Source organism: Bufo bufo, chromosome 7, assembly GCF_905171765.1.
Source record: "Bufo bufo chromosome 7, aBufBuf1.1, whole genome shotgun sequence".
Taxonomy (NCBI): Eukaryota; Metazoa; Chordata; class Amphibia; order Anura; family Bufonidae; genus Bufo; species Bufo bufo.
In genome coordinates, this window is record NC_053395.1 from 144912269 (window position 1) to 144934809 (window position 22541).

Consider the following 22541-nt stretch of genomic DNA (forward strand, 5'->3'; position numbering starts at 1 on the left):
GCCTGTAGGACTGTTACAGAATAATCAGCCAAAACTATGGAGTCCTCAATGGCCACTCTGCGTAAGCAGGTCTCCGAACTTCAAGAATTTAGTACTACATATCAGGAGAAATTTGCCAAGCTCCAAGGCGTAGTCCAAAGCCAACAGAGGGAGATTATTGAACTACAGAGGCAACTCCTGGACGTCCGCGGCGCGCCCGCAGACACCCGCATGCCACTCCCATCAAGATTCAGCGGCGACAGACGCCAGTATCGGGGGTTTCTAAACCAATGCCGCATCTATTTTCAGATGTACCCGTCCCCCCTCACCACCGAGAAAAAGAAGGTGCTATTCGTGGTCAATCTCCTGACGGATGAAGCATTAGAATGGGCATCACCATACGTGGAGACTAACAGTCAGCTCCTGGACAACCTAAACAACTTCATCACCGCCATGAGCCAAGTCTTCGATGACCCCAACCGCTGTGCGACAGCCGAGGCGCGACTACATGGTCTGCGGCAAGGGAGACGCTCCGTCGCCGAATACACCGCCGAGTTTCGCCGTTGGGTCACGGACACCACCTGGAACCCAGCGGCACAGAGAAGCCAATTCCGGCGAGGCCTGTCAGAATTAATAAAGGACGAACTCGCCAGAGTTGAGGCCCCGGACGATCTGGATGACTTCATTCAGTTATGCATCCGGATAGATCAAAGACTCTCCGAGAGGAAGAAAGAAAGACTCTGGTCCTCGGACCACAGACCCACTTACTCCTTCTCTTCCACCGCCCAGCGCGACCCCCAGTCAGTAACTGAACCTATGCAGGTCGACGCTCTACGTAGGTCTCTATCCACAGCTGAGAAGGAGAGAAGGCTGGCCGAAAACCTCTGCCTCTACTGTGGGGAGCCGGGTCATTTTGCCATGAAATGTCCTCATAAGATCCGAAAGACTATTGCCGTCACGGAGCTAAAGGAGCAACCACAAACTCCAACCCCGCCAGCAGCCCCTGAAAATAACAACACGGCGGCTCATGGATCCCACTTCATCATCCCGATCCTCATCGACATTGAGGGGCGACAACTCCCCTGTTCAGCGATGTTAGACTCCGGGGCGGGAGGCAACTTCATGGACCTAACCTTCGCCCACGAAAAGAACATTCCACGGACAATCAAGGCAGCCCCCGTTGACCTGGAAACCGTCGACGGATCCCCACTCTCCTCGGGGCCGGCCACTCACGAGACCACCGAACTACAACTCCTCATAGAACCAGATCACCGTGAAAAGATCCACTTCTCTCTGATCGCTTCCCCGAAGTTCCCAGTGATCTTGGGCATCCCATGGTTGGCCACCCACAACCCCTTGGTGGACTGGGAAACCCGCTGCATACGATTCCCATCCGAGTTCTGCACGCTAAATTGCTCCCACAAACCCGTCCTTCCACCCGAAGACACCACCATCTCTAAACTATCCGTCAAGGATCTGCTACCCCCTCAATACCGCGAGTTCCAGGATGTCTGCGACAAGAAAAACGCAGACAAGCTGCCACCACACCGACCCTACGACTGCCCTATAGAACTGTTGCCCGGGGCCGAAATACCCTTTGGCAGTATCTACTCCCTCTCAGAGCCTGAACTCAAGGCTCTGAAAGAGTACCTGGACGAGGACCTAAAGGAAGGGGTTCATCCGGCCCTCCACCTCCCCGCGGGAGCCCCCTTTTTCTTCGTAGAGAAAAAAGACTCCTCCCTGCGTCTCTGCATAGACTACAGAAAGCTTAATGACATAACCGTAAAAAACCGGTACCCGCTCCCACTGCTTTCCGAACTCCTTGAGAGACTCCGGGAAGCGAAGATCTTAGCCAAACTCTACCTTCGAGGGGCCTACAACCTCGTCCGAATCCGCCCTGGGGACGAATGGAAGACCGCCTTCCGGACACGTTATGGTCATTTCGAGTACCTGGTCATGCCTTTCGGACTCTGCAATGCTCCCGCCACCTTCCAGCACTTCATTAACGATGTCCTCAGGGACATGCTGGATCTGTTTGTAGTCGTTTACCTGGACGACATCTTGATCTTCTCTGAAGACCTCGAGCAGCACTGCGAACACGTCCGCAGGGTACTGCAGAGACTCAGACAGAACTCTCTCTATATCAAGCTAGAGAAATGCGAGTTTGAGCGAACCACCACTCAGTTCCTCGGATACATCATCTCCCCAGAGGGCCTAAGTATGGACCCGGGGAAGGTCCAAGCTGTGATGAACTGGCCCGTTCCGAAAAACGAGAAGGAGATACAAAGATTCATTGGCTTCGCCAACTTCTATCGGAAGTTTATCCGGAACTTCTCCAAGGTCATAGCACCAATCACCCAACTCACCAAGAAGGCAGTCCCCTTCTCCTGGACACCCGAGGCCCAGGAGGCCTTCACCAAGTTGAAACTCCTCTTCACTTCTGCCCCAATCCTAATCCACCCGAACCCCGAGCTCCCATTTACAGTCGAAGTGGATGCATCAGACTCTGCGGTGGGGGCAGTTTTGTCACAACGGACAGGGGAGAGGATGCTATTACACCCGTGCGCATATTTCTCCCGCCAGATGTCCCCCTCCGAGAAGAACTATGACATCGGGAACAAAGAACTACTGGCGATCAAGGATGCCTTCTCCGAGTGGAGACACCTGCTGGAGGGAGCCACCAACCCCATAATCGTACTAACTGACCACAAGAACCTCGAGTTCATCCGCAGCGCTAAGAGACTCTCAGCCAGACAGGCCAGATGGAGCCTATTCTTTTCCCGCTTCAACTATCTCATCACCTATCGCCCTAGATCAAAAAACGGCAAGGCTGACGCCCTCTCTAGAATGTTTTCCGAGCCCTCACAGAGTAACAAGGGCCAAAATAACATCTTACCCGAGAGAAGGGTCGTAGGGGCCACCTACTCTAAAGAACTCCTGGGCACAATCAAAGAAGGATATGAAAATGACCCCTTCCTCTCCCACCCCACAGGCAATGTCAGCCTTACGTTTAAGAACGGTCATTGGTTTCATCAGGACCTACAACTATATGTACCAGAAATCGTACGGCTCGAAGTGCTCAAACTCAACCATGACTCCAAGGTGGCCGGTCATTTTGGCACAAGAAAGACCCAGGAGCTTCTCTCCCGCTCCTTCTGGTGGCCAACATACAAGGAGGACATCAAGAGGTACATCTCCTCGTGCACGGTCTGTGCCCGCAATAAGACTCCTCGTTCCTCTCCCGTGGGTCTGTTACAACCCCTCCCGATTCCCTCCCGCCCCTGGGGCTCGATCTCCATGGACTTTGTGGTAGACCTTCCTCCTTCAAAAGGGATGAACACCATCCTGGTCGTGGTCGACCGTCTCACCAAGATGGCCCATTTCATCCCCTACAAAGGCCTACCCACAGCCAAACAGACGGCCGATCTTATTCTCAGAGAGGTCTTCAGGCTGCATGGGATCCCGGACGACGTGGTCTCCGACCGAGGCGTACAATTTGCCTCAAAGTTCTGGAAGAACTTCTGCCTGGCGCTCGGGGTTAAAGTGAACCTGTCCTCTGCTTTCCACCCTCAGTCAAACGGGCAGACGGAGAGAACTAATCAGACCCTAGAGCAATACCTACGCTGTTTCAGCTCCCACCTGCAGGATGACTGGCTGGATCATCTCCCCACGGCCGAGTTCGCCTACAACAATGCTGAGCACAGCTCAACCAAGCACAGCCCCTTCTTTGCTAACACAGGCTCGCACCCGGTGTTCATTCCCCACCTACCCGTCGCCTCCACCCTCCTAGCAGTGGCCGAACGCCTAACAACCCTACAGGAGGCACAAAAGAACATTATAGACAACCTCCAGCTTGCCCAGAGGCGCTTTAAACAGGGAGCAGACAGACGTCGCAAACCCACCCCGGGCTTCCATGTGGGAGACAAGGTGTGGCTGTCCACCAGGAACCTCAGATTGAAGGTCCCCTCCAAAAAATTTGCCCAAAGATACATGGGTCCGTTCCGGATCACCGCACAAATCAACGAGGTCACTTTCCGTCTCGACTTTCCGGACTCCATTAGGGTGCACCCTGTCTTCCATTGCTCTCTCCTCAAGCCATACGTAGAGAACACCTTCACAGGCCGCCACTCTCCCCCTCCACCACCCGTGAGGGTACAGGGTGAAGAAGAATATGTTGTCGCAAAGATTCTCGACTCCAGGATCCACCGGGGAAGACTACAATACCTAATTGGGTGGGAGGGTTACCCTCCTGAGGATAACTCCTGGGAGCGAGAAGAAAATGTCCACGCCCCCAGACTGGTAAAAGAGTTCCACCAACGGCACCCCGGTAAGCCTGCCCCTGCGGTGCCCGGAGGTCACCTTGGAAGGGGGGGAGTACTGTCGGGATTCGAACCCGTGACCAGCCACATCCCAGGCGGTAGCCCTGCTTACTAGGCTACCGTCCTCTCTGGACATTCCTCCCTGAAGCCTATTAGTTAACCTCGGTCTTGCCAAGCCTTGCTCATTACCCTTGATTCCCCACACCTGGTACTTCCCTATATAAGTCCAGCCCCTTGCACTCCAGTTTGCTGATTATTGAGCTCCTGAGCCTTGATCAAGCTTCTCCTCATCTGCTGCTCTTGTTACTATTGAAAGTCCACTGCTGACCAGGAATTGCCTACCGACTACTCTTCTGCTTGTCCCTACCTACTGAACTGCTACCACCGTTGCCATCCGGATTGTCTGACTATGCTTACTGCCGCCTGCCCTGACCCACCGCCTGCCTACCGACTACGCCTCTGCCAGACTTCCTGCACCTACTACCTGCCTGCGGTCCTTGCCACTGGGCTCCACTCCTACCTCCAGCCAGCGGTCCTCTGACTCAGGTGAGCCTGTAGGACTGTTACAGCGAGGCTTCCATGGGCATTGGTTCCCTTTTTGCCCGCATTTCGGCCCTCTCGGTCATTCAACGCAGGGAGGTCTGGTTGAAGGTATGGAACGCTGACGCTTCCTCCAAGCGTTCCCTTGCGAACCTCCCCTTTGAGGGTTCCAGACTTTTTGGGGCTCAACTGGATGAGTTCATCTCTGCCGCTACAGGGGGCAAGAGCACCCATCTTCCCCAGCGTAGGGCTAAGCGCCCCTTTCGGGCGAGGACTTCCGGTTCTCGGTACCAGTCCTTTCGCCGCTTCTCTTCGAACAGGTCGTCGCCTGCTTCCTCTGCAGGAGGGTCACAGGACTCTCCCTCCTTCAAACCCCAGCCTGCCTGGCGCCTGAGGGCACAGTCGACCCGCCCTGCCGCTCCCAAGCAATCTTCTGCATGAAGGGGCGCCCCCACCCCTCGTGGTGGGGGGCCGCCTGCTCTCTTATTAGCAGGTTTGGAGGGCTCATGTTCAGGACGCATGGGCTCTAGAGATTGTAACATCTGGTTACAAGATAGAGTTCGCGTCCAGACCGCCGGAACGTTTTTTCCCCTCTCGCGTTCCGCGGGATCAGACCAGAGCCTCAGACCTCTTACTGGCAGTTTCTTCCCTTCTGGTCCAGAGGAACAGGGCACAGGTTTTATTCAAACCTGTTCGTGGTCCCAAAGAAAGAGGGGTCGGTGCGTCTGATCCTGGACCTAAAACTGCTCAACAAATCTCTACGGGTGCGGAGGTTTCGCATGGAATCCCTCCGCTCCGTTATTATTTCTCTTCTTCCAGGGGAGTTCCTCGCGTCCGTGGACATCCAGGAGGCTTATCTGCATGTTCCAATCGCAGAATCTCACCGATTCCTGCGCTTCGCCATTGAGGGTCGTCACTATCAGTTTGTCGCCCTTCCTTTCGGGTTGGCAACCGCCCCTCGAGTCTTTGCCAAGATCCTGGCACCGATCATGGCGCTTCTTCGTACCAGGGGCATTTCTTTGCTGCCCTATCTAGACTATATCCTGATAAAAGCCCCCTCGCTTCCGCAGGCCGAGGACAGCGTCCGGATCACTGTTCAGACTCTGGAACAGTTCGGCTGGATAATAAATTTCCCAAAGTCCTCTCTCCTCCCATCCCAGAAGCTCTCCTTCCTGGGGATGATTTTGGACACCTCGTCCTCCAGAGTGTTCCTGCCACTCTCCAAGTCCTCCCAGATCCAGGGGGCAGTGTCGCATCTACTGCGCTCCCAGTTCCTCTCCATACGGGAATGCATGCGGGTCCTGGGTCTTATGGTGGCCTCTTTCGAGGCCATTCCTTATGCCCAGTTTCACACTCTCTTGTTGCAACAGGAGATTCTTTCCCTCTGGGACAAAACCTCTCGGGGTCTAGACGATCGCATCCGCTTGTCTCAGCGGGTTCGGGCAGCTCTCCCTTGGTGTCTATCCCCGATGAACCTGAGGTTGGGGAGATCCTTTCTCCTGGACGGTAGTCACCACCGATGCCAGCCTCCTGGGTTGGGGCGGCGTTCTCCAGTCTCGCACGGTTCAGGGGATTTGGTCGGCGGCACAGTCTCGCCTTCCAATCAACATTCTGGAACTAAGGGCGATTTTCCACTCTCTCTCCCATTGGACCTTCCCGGTGAGGATTCAATCGGACAATGCCACGGCCGTGGCCTACATCAACCATCAGGGCAGGACCCGCAGCCGGAGGGTGATGCAGGAGGTGACGAGAATTCTGACGTGGGCGGAGTCACACGTTCCGGTGTTGTCAGCAGTTTACATTCCAGGAGTGGACAACTGGACAGCGGACTTTCTAAGCCGCAACAGGGTGGATCCAGGCGAGTGGTCTCTGCATCCAGAACTGTTCGAGGAAATCTGCCACAGATGGGGCCGTCTGGATGTGGACTTGATGGCGTCCAGGCTCAACAACAAGCTCCCAGTGTTCCTGGCTCGCGCCCGAGATCCGAAGGCGTACGGGGTGGACGCGCTGGTGTCTCTGTGGCAGGACTTTAGTCTCCTCTATGTCTTCCCTCCGTTTCCTCTCCTACCGAAGGTTCTACGCAAGATCGAGGCGGAAGGAATCCCGACCGTTCTCATCGCCCCAGAGTGGCCTCGCCGCGCGTGGTTCTCAGACGTGGCTGGCGGACGCCCCATGGCCTCTTCCCGACAGACAGGACCTCCTGTCTCGGGGCCCGCTCTTCCACCAGAATTTACGGTCTCTTCGTTTAACGGCGTGGCTGTTGAAACCGCCATCCTGAAGAGGGGGTTCTCGGATTCAGTGATTAGAACCATGATCAGAGCGAGGAAGTCTGCTTCCTCCAGGATTTACTATCGTACCTGGAAGGCCTTCCTGTCCTTTTGTGAGAGTTCGGGGTTCCCTCCCCTTCGCTTTTCCATCCCGATGGTGCTGTCTTTTCTTCAGTCCGGGCTTGAAAAGGGACTGTCGCTGGGTGGCACATTCGGTTCCTCCATACCTTCCCCCTTTGCCTCCTTGGGATCTCAATTTGGTCCTGCGTGCTCTGCAGTCGGCCCCCTTCGAGCCTTTGAAGGAGGTTTCTCTGAATTTTCTCACCTGGAAAGTGGTCTTCCTTGTTGCCATAACTTCCATCAGACGGGTGTCGGAGCTGGCCGCTCTTTCCTGTCAGGAGCCTTTTCTGGTTTTCCACCAGGATAAGGTTGTGCTTCGTCCGGGTCCCCTCCTTTTTGCCCGAGGTGGTCTCTCCCTTCCACCTTAACGAGGATCTTGTCCTGCCTTCCTTTTGCCCTTCTCCGGCTACCCCAAAGAAACGCACTCTGCATTCCCTGGATGTCATACGGGCCCTGAAGGTGTATCTCGCGGCTACTGCTTCTGTCCACCATTCAGATTTCCTCTTTGTGATTCCCGAGGGGCCTTGCAAGGGTCTGGCGGCCTCCAAGGTCACTGTGGCGTGATGGATCCGCTCGGCTATTTCCGCGGCTTATTGCGCTCGTGGTAGAGTTCCCCGGCTAGGATTACCACTCACTCCACTAGGGCGGTGGGGGCTTCCTGGGCAAGACTCAATCGTGCCTCTGCGTCTCAGCTGTGTAAGGCGGCCACCTGGTCGTCCTTACATACCTTTACGAAGTTTTATCAATTGCATTCACTGGCTTCAGCTGATGCTGTCTTTGGCCGCAGGGTTTTGCAGGCTGTGGTTCCTGTTTGACCGTTGGACGTTCCTCCTGGCGGTGCTGATATTTTTTCCCACCCTATGGACTGCTTTAGGACGTCCCATGGTCTGTGTCCCCCAATGGAAAAAAGTATGAGAAAAGGAGATTTTTAGTGAAACTCGCCTGTAAAATCTTTTTCTCGTCTTTTCCATTCGGGGACACAGCTCCCACCCATTCTGCCTGTTGCAGGAGGGGTCTTCAGTTCAGTTTCTGTTTGTGGTTGGACCTTATGGCTTGGTCCGCTGGTTCCATGATTTTTCTTGCTCCTTCTCCTACTGCTTGTGCAACGCCTGAGTTCCTCCTGGTGGAGTCGGGGGGTATAGCCCGAGGAGGAGGAGCTCTCTTGTATTTGCATAGTGTCCCTCCTACTAATACCTCTAAGCTATACCCATGGTCTGTGTCCCCCAATGGAAAAGATGAGAAAAAGATTTTACAGGTGAGTTTCACAAAAAATTTCCTTTTTTGGACTAGCTTCAAAAATGTCCACCTTTTTGCATTTTTATACCACTTGCCCTAGTTTTGAAATATGGGTGAAAAAGTGGGCATGGTTAGCTATGTTAATAAGTTTCACTCCAGATTTATCCCTCTGTTACTTAGCTGTAGCCTCTGTAGATACATAGCCGGGTAATGATTTGATGTTTGGGGTAACATTCTTCGTGGTATACCTGTACTATGGCGTAAATACTTAGCCCGCATGCAAAACACATTCATGTCACACAAAATGTCTAAAATTAATGTGTGCGGGCTTATATAAATGTGCATTTTTTTTGTGGGGTGCCGCAAGGGGAACAATAGCACTCAATAGGGGGTGCTGTGTTGAGGGTTTTTTTGTGACAGGGAACTTATTAGCTCAAACCTGGTGATGGCACAAAAACTACAGATTTATGTAGGGCAGTGCTATTAGCCTGTTAATTTATCTGGTCCTGATGGGAAGGGGTTAATTGCTTTTGTTCTCTGTGCACTGTCAACTTTAATGCTGATCAGTTTGGTTTCTTTACTTTTACAGAGATGCTCCAGGCCTTATTTAGATCTCCTCTACATTTTGTTGTTCAATGTCATTTCTATAAAAAAGTTGATGAAGTAGAAGAAATTCTTCAAGATGTGGCAAATATGGAACAGCACAGAAACCATGATATTTTTGCCTGTGTTATTATTAGCCGGGGGAACTCAGATTCTCTTTTCTGTCTAGATGGAAATCTGCCTGGTCTGTCTTTAGATAGAATTAGGAATTTTTTCACTGGACATTCTTGTCCAAACCTCAGAGGAAAACCAAAACTCTTCTTTATTCAAAACTATTTTGTCAGTAATATTGAGGCTCATGAAGGAAGTACTATAGAAGTGGACGGTCTTAGAGATGATGCTTCAAGTCGCAATTTGATTCAAGACCATTCAAAAATACCCAGTGAAGTAGACATCTTTTGGAGTCAGTGTCAAGTGGATGAGTTGGAACTGCAGAGGTCTTCAGGCTCTACTTCTTTATACCTTAGGTCTCTGCGGGATTTGTTATCTGAAAAGAAAAACAGGTAATGTCTTAACTCTACCCGACATGTTTCATCTTTAATTTGCAATAAAGACACAGAAGGCAAGGATTAAAGGCATTGTCCAACTTCAACATTTTCGGGGCAAACGGCAGGGAGTCTGTTTAAAATAATTTAAAAAGAAAAATTAAACTAACCATTCTGGAGTCTTCTCCATCTAACGCCGATGCTATTCTCTACCAGGCTGCACCTATGATGTAAAGTTTTGACTGCAGCGGTGATGTGCCCATATACTGCACATGATCTCTGTAGTCAATCACTGGCCTCAACGGTATATGGCGCGGGATCGCTGAGGTCAGCATGCTTCTAAACAGTTTACTTGTAGAACTCAGGTCATGACTCTGATCCCTTCCAATTTCAGGCTTTAGATAGATGCACAATTAGTGTATCTGGTCTCTCAGTAAAGACAAAGCAATAGGGAGGTGGATGGAGATCTAATATTGCAGAGAAAGCAGGCCATGGGGAGGGCTTCTGCTACGATCAGTTACCATACAGCCAATGATAAGTTCATGAAAAGAGGAGGAGCTATGCCTGTTATCCTGGGACACATATAGAAGAATTATTTATACCTAAATGAGACAAAATAGGGGGACAGAAAAATATTAAGGAATAATTTCCTACATTTAACATTTAGTAATACTTTAAAGGGCTTCTGTCACTCCACTAAACTTTTTTTTTTTTTTTTTTTGTCTCCTTAAAATCCTTATGCTGCGATTTCTCAATATATAGGGCTATTACTCAGTTTGGTTCAGTAGTTATATAAAAAAACTGACTTTTATAATATGCAAATTACCTCTCTAGCAGCAGGTAGGGCGGCTACCTGCTGCTAGCAGCCGCATCCTCCATTCATAAGGACTTCCCCTAATGACCAGCCAATGCGCTTGTCCTCTGACTGGCCCTGTCTGAGTTTTAAATCTCGCGCCGTCTTCAGTGGAGGACGCTCCTCAGTGTGCCTGCGCTGATGACGTCACATGTACACCCGGCGCAGGCGCACTGAGGATGGAGCGGCCGAGCGAGCGTCCTCCACTCAGTGCGCCTGCGCCAACTGAAGACCGGCGCGAGATTTAAAACGCAGACGGGGCCAGTCAGAGGACGAGCGCATTGGCTGGTCCTGTCAATCAACATGAGGAGGGGGCGTCATTATGAATGGAGGATGCGGCTGCTAGCAGCAGGTAGCCGCCCTACCTGCTCCTAGAGCGGTAATTTGCATATTATAAAAGTCAGTTTTTTTTTATATAACTACTGAACCAAACTGAGTAATAGCCCTATATATTGAGAAAGGATTTTAAGGAGACAAAAAAAAAATATTAGTTTAGTGGAGTGACAGAAGCCCTTTAACACTTCAACAGTTAAAGGGATCAAAGAGTGGGTTAAAAAAATAAAACAAGCAATACTTTTCCCATCTCCCTCCTTTACTGTTCTGACCCTGCTAGTCTTTACTCCCTGGTCCTGTATCAGCACACAGGGAATGCCATGAAATATGTCAAGATGGGACTAGGAAATAAAGACCAGGGGGGACCTGCTAAGAACAGTCATTGTGAGGGATTTTTTTTAACCTACTCTGAGCCCTTTTACTATTTTTTTTATTTATTTTTTTCCTGGTAGACCACTGCATTAAACCAAGGAAGATATTTTTCATGCATATTTGGTTTCCTTATTCGTTATGGATTGAGTTTGCTGTCATAAGACTTTATGTAAAAATTAGAAAATTCTTTTATCTGTTGGCAGATAAGTACCTACTGTAGCAGTTGTGTCGTGATACTAACTAGAAATGTTACTATTTTTTTCAAAGGAAACATCGGGATTTACAAGATATTCACACAGAGCTCATCCGTATCATCTACGCAAAGAAAGCCGGATACTCTTTGCAGCTGAGGCATACGCTCACAAAAAAACTGTTTCTGTATCCAGCATGAAAATAGCTTGTTTATCGCCCATTTGCCATCACCACAAAAGAAATGAAATATGTAATCAGATTTATTTAAATATTTATTTATTTATGCAGCAGTCAATAAAATAATATAAAAAAAAAAAGGAGTTGTTACATATCAAGCATTCCCATGACAATTTCTGCACAGTAAGGGTAATTCGTGATGTGATCTGACAACCCGACTGAAAAAAAAGGTGCCATCTAAGATCATATACCTAGTTAACAGCTTGACTAAAATGCTCTGGTTTCAGTATCGCCTACTAATTTGTCACTAGTGATGGACGAACATCTGCCAGGACGATTCGCAAAAGCGATCAAATGTTCGCGAACCGCAAGTTCGCGGCGGGTCCCATTCATTTTAAAGGCGGGCGAACCTGAAAAACATTCAGCTCATATTTGCAGCCAAGAAATAATTACTAGAAGTGCACAAATAGTCCCACAACATGGACAGTGACATACCAGATGTATTATTCCAATTTGCGATCTCCATTCATTATTTTTTTCAATGCGAAATATCGGCAATATAATTTTCGCGTACACGCATGCGCACACCAGTTATAATTATTTTTTCCAATACCGGTTGTCACTGTGTGTAGCAGAGAGAACGCAGCAAAATCGCAAACAAATGCTGCTGTACCCAAATGCAGTATATAGAAAGTATATTATTGTTACATAGCACCCCGCTTCTATCAGTTTTTTTTTTGGGGGGGGGCGACTGGTATATCACACCAGTTATAATTATTTTTTCTAATTGCGTTTGTCACTCTGTGTAGCTGCAGTATCGCTGCAGAACCGCTCCCCACTGCTGTACAATACAAATCCACTATAAAATGCTTTCTATGTTAGAAAGTATATTATAAGTGTATTACACCCCTCTGTACTGCACACTTATCAATATCACACCTATACCAGTCCTTAAAAGGACTTTTGTGGACCTATTTGATAGCGTTTTTGTCCCTAACAGTCTGTCCCTGCTCCACACAGCAACCTTTCCCTACACTGACAAAAGACTGAATGTAAAATGGCGGTCAGATCAGGTCTATTTATAAGGTAGATCTATGTGCTGAAACTTTATATTGGCGGTCCTGTACCACCTGATGGATGTGTCATGGGTCAAAGTTCTTCACAATGTAAAAGAATATGGCGGGCGCAAATATCGCCATATATTTGCATGTTCGGCGAATCGCGAACGAGCAAAGTTCGCTGCGAACCGCAAGGCCATCACTATTTGTCACACTCATTACAGCGCCTCATGTAATATTGTCCAACTCTAAAGACGTCTCATGGATGCAAAGCTCGGCCCCTAATAGAGTGGAACTCACATGAGCAACTCAGAGCTAGGAGGTATTCTTTCAAGAACCCATGCTTTGATAAAATTTATAAAATTGTGTACTGAATAATGTTGGAAACTGTCAATATCATACTTCCTTTTATACCACTTTATATTGGATTTCACAGAAGAACACAGATGTTTTTTATTGCTTTAGATTGATAGAGAAGCATAAAATAAACTACTTACATATTTTCTTGTTCCCCAGGTCTAAACCTTATCTAGTTTTGATGGACATTTTCACTGTGACTGCTATGTAAGGGTAGAATAGCGGCTTTTACTACGTGTGCAATATTGAGCAGCTGAGGGCAACTCATTGATCGAACTCTCTTTTCCAATGGGATGCTTTGGTTTCTCACAGGATTTCATTACCTTTTTAGTATTGATGAACAGCAATCATAGATTGTACGTGCAGCATAAAGGTTCTATAAAGCTAATATTAATACTACGTGTTTATAGAGGACTTGTCACTATGAAATGCAGTACAATCTGCAGGCAGCATGTTATAGAGCAGGAGGAACTGAGCAGATTGACATATAGTTTTGTGGGAAAAAGATTAAGTAAAATGTGTAATTTATACATTTATTTCTCATCCTTATCATTGGGGGACACAGGCTTTGACCATGAGGTATAGCTTTTGCCGCTAGGAGGCGGACACTAAGCACACAAAGTGTAAGCTCCTCCCTTTAGCTATACGCTTCCTACAGGGACTAAGCTAAATCAGTTTTAGCTTAGTGTCTGTAGGAGGCAGACCTCCCTGCGTTGCAGGTCTGCTGTTTTTTGTTCTTTTTCAGCGGAATTTGGCTTCCCTCTCGGCAGTTCGGACTTTTCTGCAGGGGGTGGCACATGCTGCGCCCCCTTTCCGTTGGATCCTTGGGATCTTAATCTAGTGTCTTACAAGGTGGCGTTTTTGGTGGCAATCACCCATCCGTAGGGTGTCGGAATTCGCGGCTCTTTCATGTCAGTCGCCTTACCTGATCCTCCATCAGGATAAGGTGGTCCTTTGCCCTGCTCAGTCCTTCCTTCCGAAGGTGGTGTCGGAGATTAGTCTCCCTTCATTTTGTCCGGACCCGTCTCATCCTTGGCAGAGGTCTCTCCACACTCTGGATTTGGTACGGGCCGTTCACGTCTATCTGTCGCAGACGTCATCTTTCTCGAGGACAGATTCCCTGTTTGTGATTCCAGGAGGGCTGGCAGCGTTAAAGACTTCCATTTTCCGATGGATTCGTATGGCCATTGTGGAAGCGTACCGCATTAAGAACCGGGCCCCACCCTTCCGGGTGACTGCTCATTCGGCCTGGGCAGTGGGGGCCTCTTGGGCGGTGCATCATGGGGCTTCGGCCCTTCAGGTATGCATGGCGGTGACCTGGTCATCTTTGCAAGCCTTTTCCGAGTTTTACAGGGTGCACAACTTCGCGTCTGCTGATGCGTTTCAGGGGCGTAGAATTTTGCAGACGGTGGTTCTCTGGCAGGAGGGTTTCTTGTTATGCCCACCCCGGGACTGCTCTGTAACATCCCATTTTCAAACCTGTGTCCCCCAATGATACGGATGAGAAAACTAGATTTTTGTACTTCCGTTTATTGGGGGACACGGCTCCCACCCATTCTTTTGTTTATGGGCCCTTTCGGGCCTGTGTGGTTCTGGGTTTGTACATAGTGTGATTTTGTATGTTGCTTCTACTACTGCTTTTGCACTGATTTAGCTTGGTCCCTGTAGGAAGGGTATAACTGAAGAGGGAGGAACTTACACTTTTTGTGCTTAGTGTCCGCCTCCTAGCAGCAACAGCTATACCCATGGTCAAGCCTGTGTCCCCCAATAAACGGAAGAGAAACAGATTTTACGGTAAGTACAGAAATCTAGTTTTCTGTGCTATTTCCGCCTTTATTATTCACAGGGGAGGCGTTCTTAGTGACTGACAGCTATGTCTGTATACACACTTATGTCTCATTCATATCTGTGATGAAATCCATGATGGTCAGTGATTCATCCGTTAACGTGTCTGTGAAGGATCAGTGTTTAGTCCGTGAGTCCATTTCCGTGTGTCATCCGTGTTTTTCGGACACTGCACAGCTGAAAATTAATACCATCTCCTCGTAATGGTCCATGGACAAAATAGAGCATGCTTCCATGCTAAAACAATAAACCCAGGGACCATGCTAAAACATGGATCTGTGAATACACACATTAAAATGAATGGGTACATGTACTGTCTGTGGAGAACACATACAGCACACATCTGTAAATCAGTGAGGTGTGAATGAGGCACTACACAGAGAATCAGTCACTGATAACGCCTCCCACATGAACCATGAAGTCAGAAATGGCAGAGATATAAATGTACAGTGGGATGCGAAAGTTTGGGCAACCTTGTTAATCATCATGATTTTCCTGTATAAATCGTTGGTTGTTACTATAGAAAATGTCAGTTAAATATATCATATAGGAGACACACACTGATATTTGAGAAGTGAAATGACGTTTATTGGATTTACAGAAAGTGTGCTATAATTGTTTAAACAAAATCTGTCAGGTGCATAAATTTGGGCACCACAAAAAATAAATGAAATCAATATTTAGTAGGTCCTCCTTTTGCAGAAATCACAGCCTCTAAACGCTTCCTGTAGGTTCCAATGAGAGTCTGGATTCTGGTTGAAGGTATTTTGGACCATTCCTCTTTACAAAACATCTTTAGTTCATTCAAGTTTGATGGCTTCCGAGCATGGACAGCTCTCTTTAAGTCACACCACAAATTTTCAATGATATTCAGGTCTGGGGACTGAGATGGCCATTCCAGAACATTGTACTTGTTCCTCTGCATAAATGCCTTAGTGGATTTTGAGCAGTGTTTAGGGTCGTTGTCTTGTTGAAAGATCCAGCCCGGGCGCAGCTTCAGCTTTGTCACTGATTCCTGGACATTGGTCTCCAGAATCTGCTGATACTGAGTGGAATCCATGCGTCCCTCAACTTTGACAAGATTCCCAGTCCCTGCACTGGCCACACAGCCCCACAGCATGATGGAACCACCACCATATTTTACTGTAGGTAGCAGGTGTTTTTCTTGGAATGCTGTGTTCTTTTTCCTCCATGCATAACGCCCCTTGTTATGGCAAAATAACTAAATTTTAGTTTTATCAGTCCACAGTACCTTATTCCAAAATTAAGCTGGATTGTCCAAATGTGCTTTAGCCCACCTCAAGCGCCACTTTTTGTGCTGTGGGCGGAGAAAAGGCTTCCTCTGCATCACTCTCGCATACAGCATCTCCTTGTGTAAAGTGCGCCGAATGGTTGAACGATGCACAGTGACTCCATCTGCAGCAAGATGATGTTGTAGGTCTTTGGTGCTGGTCTGTGGGTTGACTCTGACTGTTCTCACCATTCGTCGCTTCTGTCTATCCGAGATTTTTCTTGGTCTGCCACTTCGAGCCTTAACTTGAACTGAGCCTGTGGTCTTCCATTTCCTCAATATGTTCCTAACTGTGGAAACAGAAGCTGAAATCTCTGAGACAGCTTTCTGTATCCTTCGCCTAAACCATGATGGTGAACAATCTTTGTCTTCAGGTCATTTGAGAGTTGTTTTGAGACCCCCATGTTGCTACTCTACAGAGAAAATTAAAAGAGGAGGGAAACTTACAATTGACCCCCTTAAATACTCTCTCTCATAATTGGATTCACCTGTGTATGTAGGTCAGGGGTCACTGAGCTTACCAAGCCAATTTGAGCCAATTTGAGTTCCAATAATTAGTTCTAAAGGTTTTGGAATCAATAAAATGACAACAGTTATGCACCTGCCTAATTTTGTTTAAACAATTATAGCACACTTTCTGTAAATCCAATAAACTTCATTTCACTTCTCAAATATCACTGTGTGTGTCTCCTATATGATATATTTAACTGACATTTTTTATCGTAACAACCAACGATTTATATAGGAAAATCATGACTATTAACAAGGTTGCCCAAACTTTCGCATCCCACTGTATAATATGTACTGAATGCTCAGCTCCTCCTGCTCTATAACGTGCTGCCCACAGATTACACTGCATTTAGTGGTGACAGGTCTGCTTTAAGGCAGCTCTGGTAATATTTATTTTGCTAAATCAGATGCTTTAGATGATATTGTCTTTTGTACTTTATGTATAAACTTTAATATTATTATGTCTAATTGAATAACTTTTTACATCTATTCTCTTATGTTTGACACAGCTACTTTACTGGATATCTATGCAAGTTAGTTCCTTTATTGTAGATATAGTGTAAAAATATAGACATGTAAGGGCACAGCAACACAAAAAAGACGAGGACTCTTTTAAATCTTTTTCATACAGGCCAATATCGATGACCAGTATCAACACTAAGATTAGCTTTAGAATAGTTTGGAGCTGGGTTGAAAATCTAATGAAGGTGCATTTCGGTAGAGGGTCTGTAACTTTTCTTTTAATTCGAGGGAGGCATTTAACAATGCAGAATTTTTTGAAATGTGTTGGCAAAGCATGATTACCTCAATCAACAAGCTCTAACCGAAGGTTTGTATATTTTAATTTCAAAGAAAGAGTCATGATTTTAAAGAAAGTTGTAGTGAAAGTGTAGTAATTTTGTGATAATGATTTTGTGAAAGAGAACTCTAAGAGGAAGAAAACAAGCATTTATTGGACTTTTTGGGAAGGGAATTAGATTAGCTACGCAGATGAGGTTGCAAGTATCAGACTATGTACAGTGTGTTAGTTGAAAATCTAAATAGAGAATGTTTAACATTCAGTACTATTATATGAACATAAATATATAGCTAGAAAAAAGTCATTTTTACATAAAGACTAATGTAAGTTTTAATGTGTGGCACTGAGAAATATAGATTTGAGTCACAATTTTCATTAGGCCTCCTACACATGATCGTATCCGTTTTGTGAAACTACAAAATACAGATGCCGGGTGTGTGCATTCTGCACTTTTCTCGGCCTATATTGTAGAAATGCCTATTCTTGTCTGCAAAACAGTCAAGAATAGGACATGTTATATAATTTTCAGCACAACCATGTCCTGTCTCCATTTTTTGCGTCCCCATAAAAAATGAATTAGTCTTCGTGCAATCTGCAATAAATGTGTGCATAAGGCCTTATGTAGCATGTATAAAGATGGCCTGTGGCATAAAAATGAAATGTGTAGAGGGACTGGTATATGGATGGGAAATGATAGCACACGAAGGTAGTAAGGGCTATATACCATAGTTGTTCTTGGATATAGAAATCGGCTACGCAACAACCAAATACAGGATTAGTTACCTGAGCAATTCATCACACATTTAATGGTGTAACAATGGTAACAACTAGGACCTTTTATGTAACAATTGTGGTCTTTATTTTTACCAGCTTTTCATGCTAAACCATGTAATTTACTTATATTAAGGCTAGTTTCACACTAGCAACAGCCTTCTCCGGCAGGCTGTAAGTCGTAGTTTTTTTCCGGCCGCCTCTTGGCATGTTTGCCGCGCTGCCGCTGGAACTCCGGCCCGCCCCCATCATAGTCAATGGGGCCGGAGCAGACATCCAGCGGCACGCATGCACTAGCGGCAGCAAGGATCAGCCTGCCGGAGAAGACTGCCGTTAGTGTGAAAGTAGCCTAAGGGGTGTTATTGAGGTATTCCAGTGTTACAAAGGCCATCAGAACCCCTGACAGAGGAAGTCGGGACAAATGTGGAAAGAGCATAGATTGCTAATATTACAACCCATCTAAGGGCCTATTAGACTACCTTATATTTGTGCAGTACGAACCACAGTGGACGATAAATTCAATTGTCACTCCTTTGCAACGGCCTATTAGACTTCACACTTGATCAGTTATTTCTATTAGTTATTGTGAGCCAAAATCAGTAGTGACGCCTACACAGAGATAAAGTATAATGAAAAGATATTCACCTGTTCTGTGTTTTTGACCCGCACCTGGTTTTCGCTCACAATAACTAACTGATGGAATTAACTGGCCAAATAACTGAAGTGTGAACCTGGCCTTACACAGGCTGATGCTAAGTGAATGTGGGAGGAACGACTGCTACTGCTATCATTATTCCCCCATTCAGTTCTAATTATTATCAGCAGCACAAGAAATGTTTTGAGGATAATCGGGCATCTTTCATCCCATAACTTCCATAAGAGCTCAATCAGATGACTGTGCTGTGTTTTGTGGTCCACAAATTGCAGATCCGCAAAACACTGATACCGGCCGTGTGCATTCCGCATTTTGCAAAACGCTCAGGGCCGGCACTATATAGAAAATGCCTATTATCCGAATAGGGCATGCTCTATATTTTTTGTGGGGCTGCGGAACGAAACAATGGATGCGGACAGTACACGGTGTGCTGTCCGCATCTTTTGCAGCCCCATTGAAATGAATGGATCCGCACCCGTTCCACAAAAGTGCACGGATGAAGACCCACGGGTGAATGAGCCCTAACTTTAAACACCATGCAGATGGCAGAGCATATATGGCTCCTTAGTACTGTACAGCCTCAGTGCACTGCCATAACTGTAACTGGAGTCCTGTTATAGCACTGTAAAAAATAGAGGTGATCTTTTTACAATAAATGAGCTCAATGACCACTTTAAATCATATTTGTAACAATGTATTATGTTTTTTATAATAATAATGTCTTAAATTTTCACATACTGACATTGTGTAGATTTTGTCACTATAAAGCTTTTTAACTTATGTACATAAATCATACTGAAATAATGATTTGCTGTATTTTCTTAATAAATTTATATTAGTATTTTTGATTACTTTTATTTACTTTTCTTTTAATAATATTGTGAATTTAAATGTTATTAGGTTTTCACTTTCTGTATATAAAAGTTGTACATATTCTGCATTATCACGAATATGGGACAGTTCTGAATCACTACTTTTGCTTTAGTTCTAGGCAGGGCTGTGGAGTCGGAGTCGAGGAGTCTGAGTCGGGGGAAATTTTGGGTACCTGGAGTCTGAGTCGGCAAACAATGCACCGACTCCGACTCCTACTAAATTTAGATTGGAATAAAAAAAAAAAAGCAAGTTTAAATGTCCCAATTCACAAAAAGTTATAATTAATGACTTCTCTACTGTAAGAATAAAGACCAATGCATGCAGTGCCTCACGTAACCTCAAAACGAACACGTTTTTCATGTGCTTCACTATATGGCACGCAACGCACAATTAGGAGCTGCAATACTTATACTTTCCATAGTGTTGTGTTCTGCTTTTACAGGGAACGCAGCGTCCATGTGTAACCTAGCCTCTCACTGATAAGGGATTAAATAAATATGTTTTTTGCAGGACTAGAGAGTGAGACCCTTGTATAAGTGAAGGGAATGGAGGGCCAATAGTTCAAGACTGAAGCCGTAAACCATTGGAAAAACTGCTGTCATTTAGCTAAGGCTATAAAAACTTGTAAACTCTGATTGTTAGCTTAAACTTTAAACATGACTATGGGATTCTCCTAGGAAAATCATGTTTTAGAATAAATGCCCCTTCCTGGATCCTCCCACTGCCCTATCTTCAGCAGCAGATAAGCACACAAAGGAGAAAGCAGCTTCCCAGCCAGTAGTCCTGTGGTAGGTTGCGTTTCTTTCCCTCAAGGAATGTATAAAATACATTTGCATATTAATACAGAGGAGTCGGAAGTACATAAAACTGAGGAGTCGGAGTCGGAACATTTATCTACCGACTCCACAGCCCTGGTTCTAGGTAAGGATGAGCGAACCAGTTTGGACCGAACCAACCGGGTTCGGTCTGAACTTTGCTATTTTTTGGATGGCAGACGAACCAGAATATTTTCAGGTTCGTATCGGACAAATCCATTAGATCGGCACTTAGCGTCATTTTAGTGTACATGTTGGCGGGTAAAAAGCACTAGGGAGGAAGAAGGGGTCTTGCATGATCCTGAGAGGAAGTGGGGAGAGGGCTTGCCCTGATTGGCTCAGAGGCTGACAGACAACCTGGATGAGCCAAACAGTGCTGCAGCAGGCAGGAAGGTGCCCTAGCAGAACGCCATTCTGTGCTGCTATGTGAATGAGGGTGGTTGGGTGTGACAGTGTCTGCCTGGAAAATGATCTTAGGGAGTCGGACAGTGAAAAAATCAATCAGGGACAGTGAGAAATGAATCAAGCCTATTGCCAGGGAGAGTGAAGGGAAAGGATAGGATTCCAAAGAATTGTGTGTGTTGTGTACAATAGAGAGAAGCAGTGCAGCTGACAGTGAGAGAGGAGACAGAAACTGTGGCTGTGCCTGTCAAAAGTGCAGGTGCACCTCAAAAGCAGCTACCTGCAAGCAAATCATTCGCCCCCCCCCCCCCCCCTCATTTTCACAGAAATTTATTTATTTTTTCTCTGAGGTTTAATTTAATTAAGCTGCATATATATGTGATTGCTGCAGTAAAACCCCTGGTGTGACAGCAATCTACGTGTGTAATGAGTTGAAATTTTGTGTCAAGCCTCAATCATCTGTTTCCGTATATATTCAGTTTCCACACGCTTGGAATTGACATTTTTTTTGGGGATTGTTAAATGTAATTAAACCAGCATACATATGTGATCACCACAATACACCGGGTATAACAGCAATCTACCTGTGTGTATTAATGAGAAATTGAGCATCAAGCCTCAATCGTCCGTTAACGTATATTCAGTTTTCACACGGTCGCAATTAAAAATAAATTGTGGGGGTTCAATTTAATTAAGCTGCATATATACATGATTACTGCAGCAATACACAAGGTGTGGCAGCAGTCTACCAGTGTGTATTAAGGTAAAATTTAGCGTCAAGCCTCAATTGTCCATTTACGTATATACAGTTTCCACACAGTTGGAATTTCATTTTTTGGGGTATTGTTAAATATAATAAAACCAGCATATATATGTGATTGCATGTTTACAATCAATTTTTTATTTTATTTTATTGGGCACGGATTATATTCAAACTGGCAGCATATATACGTGATTACTACACCAATAGACAGGGTAGTACACAAAAGTATCTGGGAGTGATAGAGTTTAGGCCTAAATCCATTTCCCTATATTCACACGTTTTTAATCTTTCTTTTTTTTGGGGGGGGGGGGGGGGGGGGGTTATTCAAAGTAGTAGCATAGGTGCAATTTTTTTAGTTTTGGAGAAAGAGGATGAGATTGGATGGTTCACTCCTCTCAGTAACAGCAGGATGACATAGAGGTGATTTCAGAGTCCAATACTGTGCCGTGGAGCCAGGGGAGTTGGGGAAGCAACAGTGGCAGTCAGGGAAGAGCGCCAAAGAACCCACCATTATATCCTACAGTCTGACAGAAGCGAAAGGGAGGGTGAGAACTCTGATGACAATTGTGTGCTGCACAGGGCCTGGATACCGGATCAGGGTGCTGAGGAGGAGGGTGATGGCGGCAGCAATAGAGAAGAGGCCACATACCTTCCAGAGTACAGCCAGGGCCACTTCAGCTTTGGGATCTGGTGATGACGTTGTGGGTGGCTTAGGCCCAAAACATGCCACTGCTGTGGGAGTATCTCCCGTCTGGCATTACCTTGTGCAAGCTGTGCAATAGCAAATTAAGATGTGGGCAGGCAAACGCAAACCATTGAACCATATGAAGCAGCATCACCTCATCCCGTGGGCAAAAGTGGTAGCTAGCCATCGCAAAAGGAGTTCCCGCATTCTCCCAGTCCCTCTTCCGTCAGCCAGGCCACGA

The 22541-nt window shown here is 46.4% G+C and overlaps 2 protein-coding genes across 6 annotated transcripts in view; both read left to right on the forward strand.

Moving 5' to 3' along the window:
• The window catches only part of CFLAR (CASP8 and FADD like apoptosis regulator), a 94273-nt gene extending 82372 nt beyond the window's left edge, over nucleotides 1–11901 (forward strand). For all 5 annotated transcript variants that reach the window (XM_040441834.1, XM_040441838.1, XM_040441837.1 and 2 more), the window contains exons 9-10: nucleotides 9051–9567; nucleotides 11375–11901. In XM_040441834.1, the coding sequence (XP_040297768.1) occupies nucleotides 9051–9567; nucleotides 11375–11498 (641 nt within the window). In that variant the 3' untranslated portion in view covers nucleotides 11499–11901. The remainder of the gene's footprint in view (nucleotides 1–9050; nucleotides 9568–11374) is intronic.
• LOC121008982 lies at nucleotides 5224–7574 on the forward strand. The gene is made up of 2 exons (XM_040441839.1): nucleotides 5224–5228; nucleotides 6741–7574. The coding sequence occupies exon 2, from the start codon at nucleotides 6768–6770 to the stop codon at nucleotides 7530–7532; it is 765 nt and encodes a 254-aa protein (XP_040297773.1). The 5' UTR covers nucleotides 5224–5228; nucleotides 6741–6767; the 3' UTR covers nucleotides 7533–7574.
• Nucleotides 11902–22541: the final 10640 nt, after the last annotated feature.

Coding starts and splice junctions, on each gene's coding strand:
- LOC121008982 (XM_040441839.1), top strand. CDS start 6,768: ATGGCGTCCAGGCTCAACAACAAGCTCCCAGTGTTCCTGGCTCGCGCC.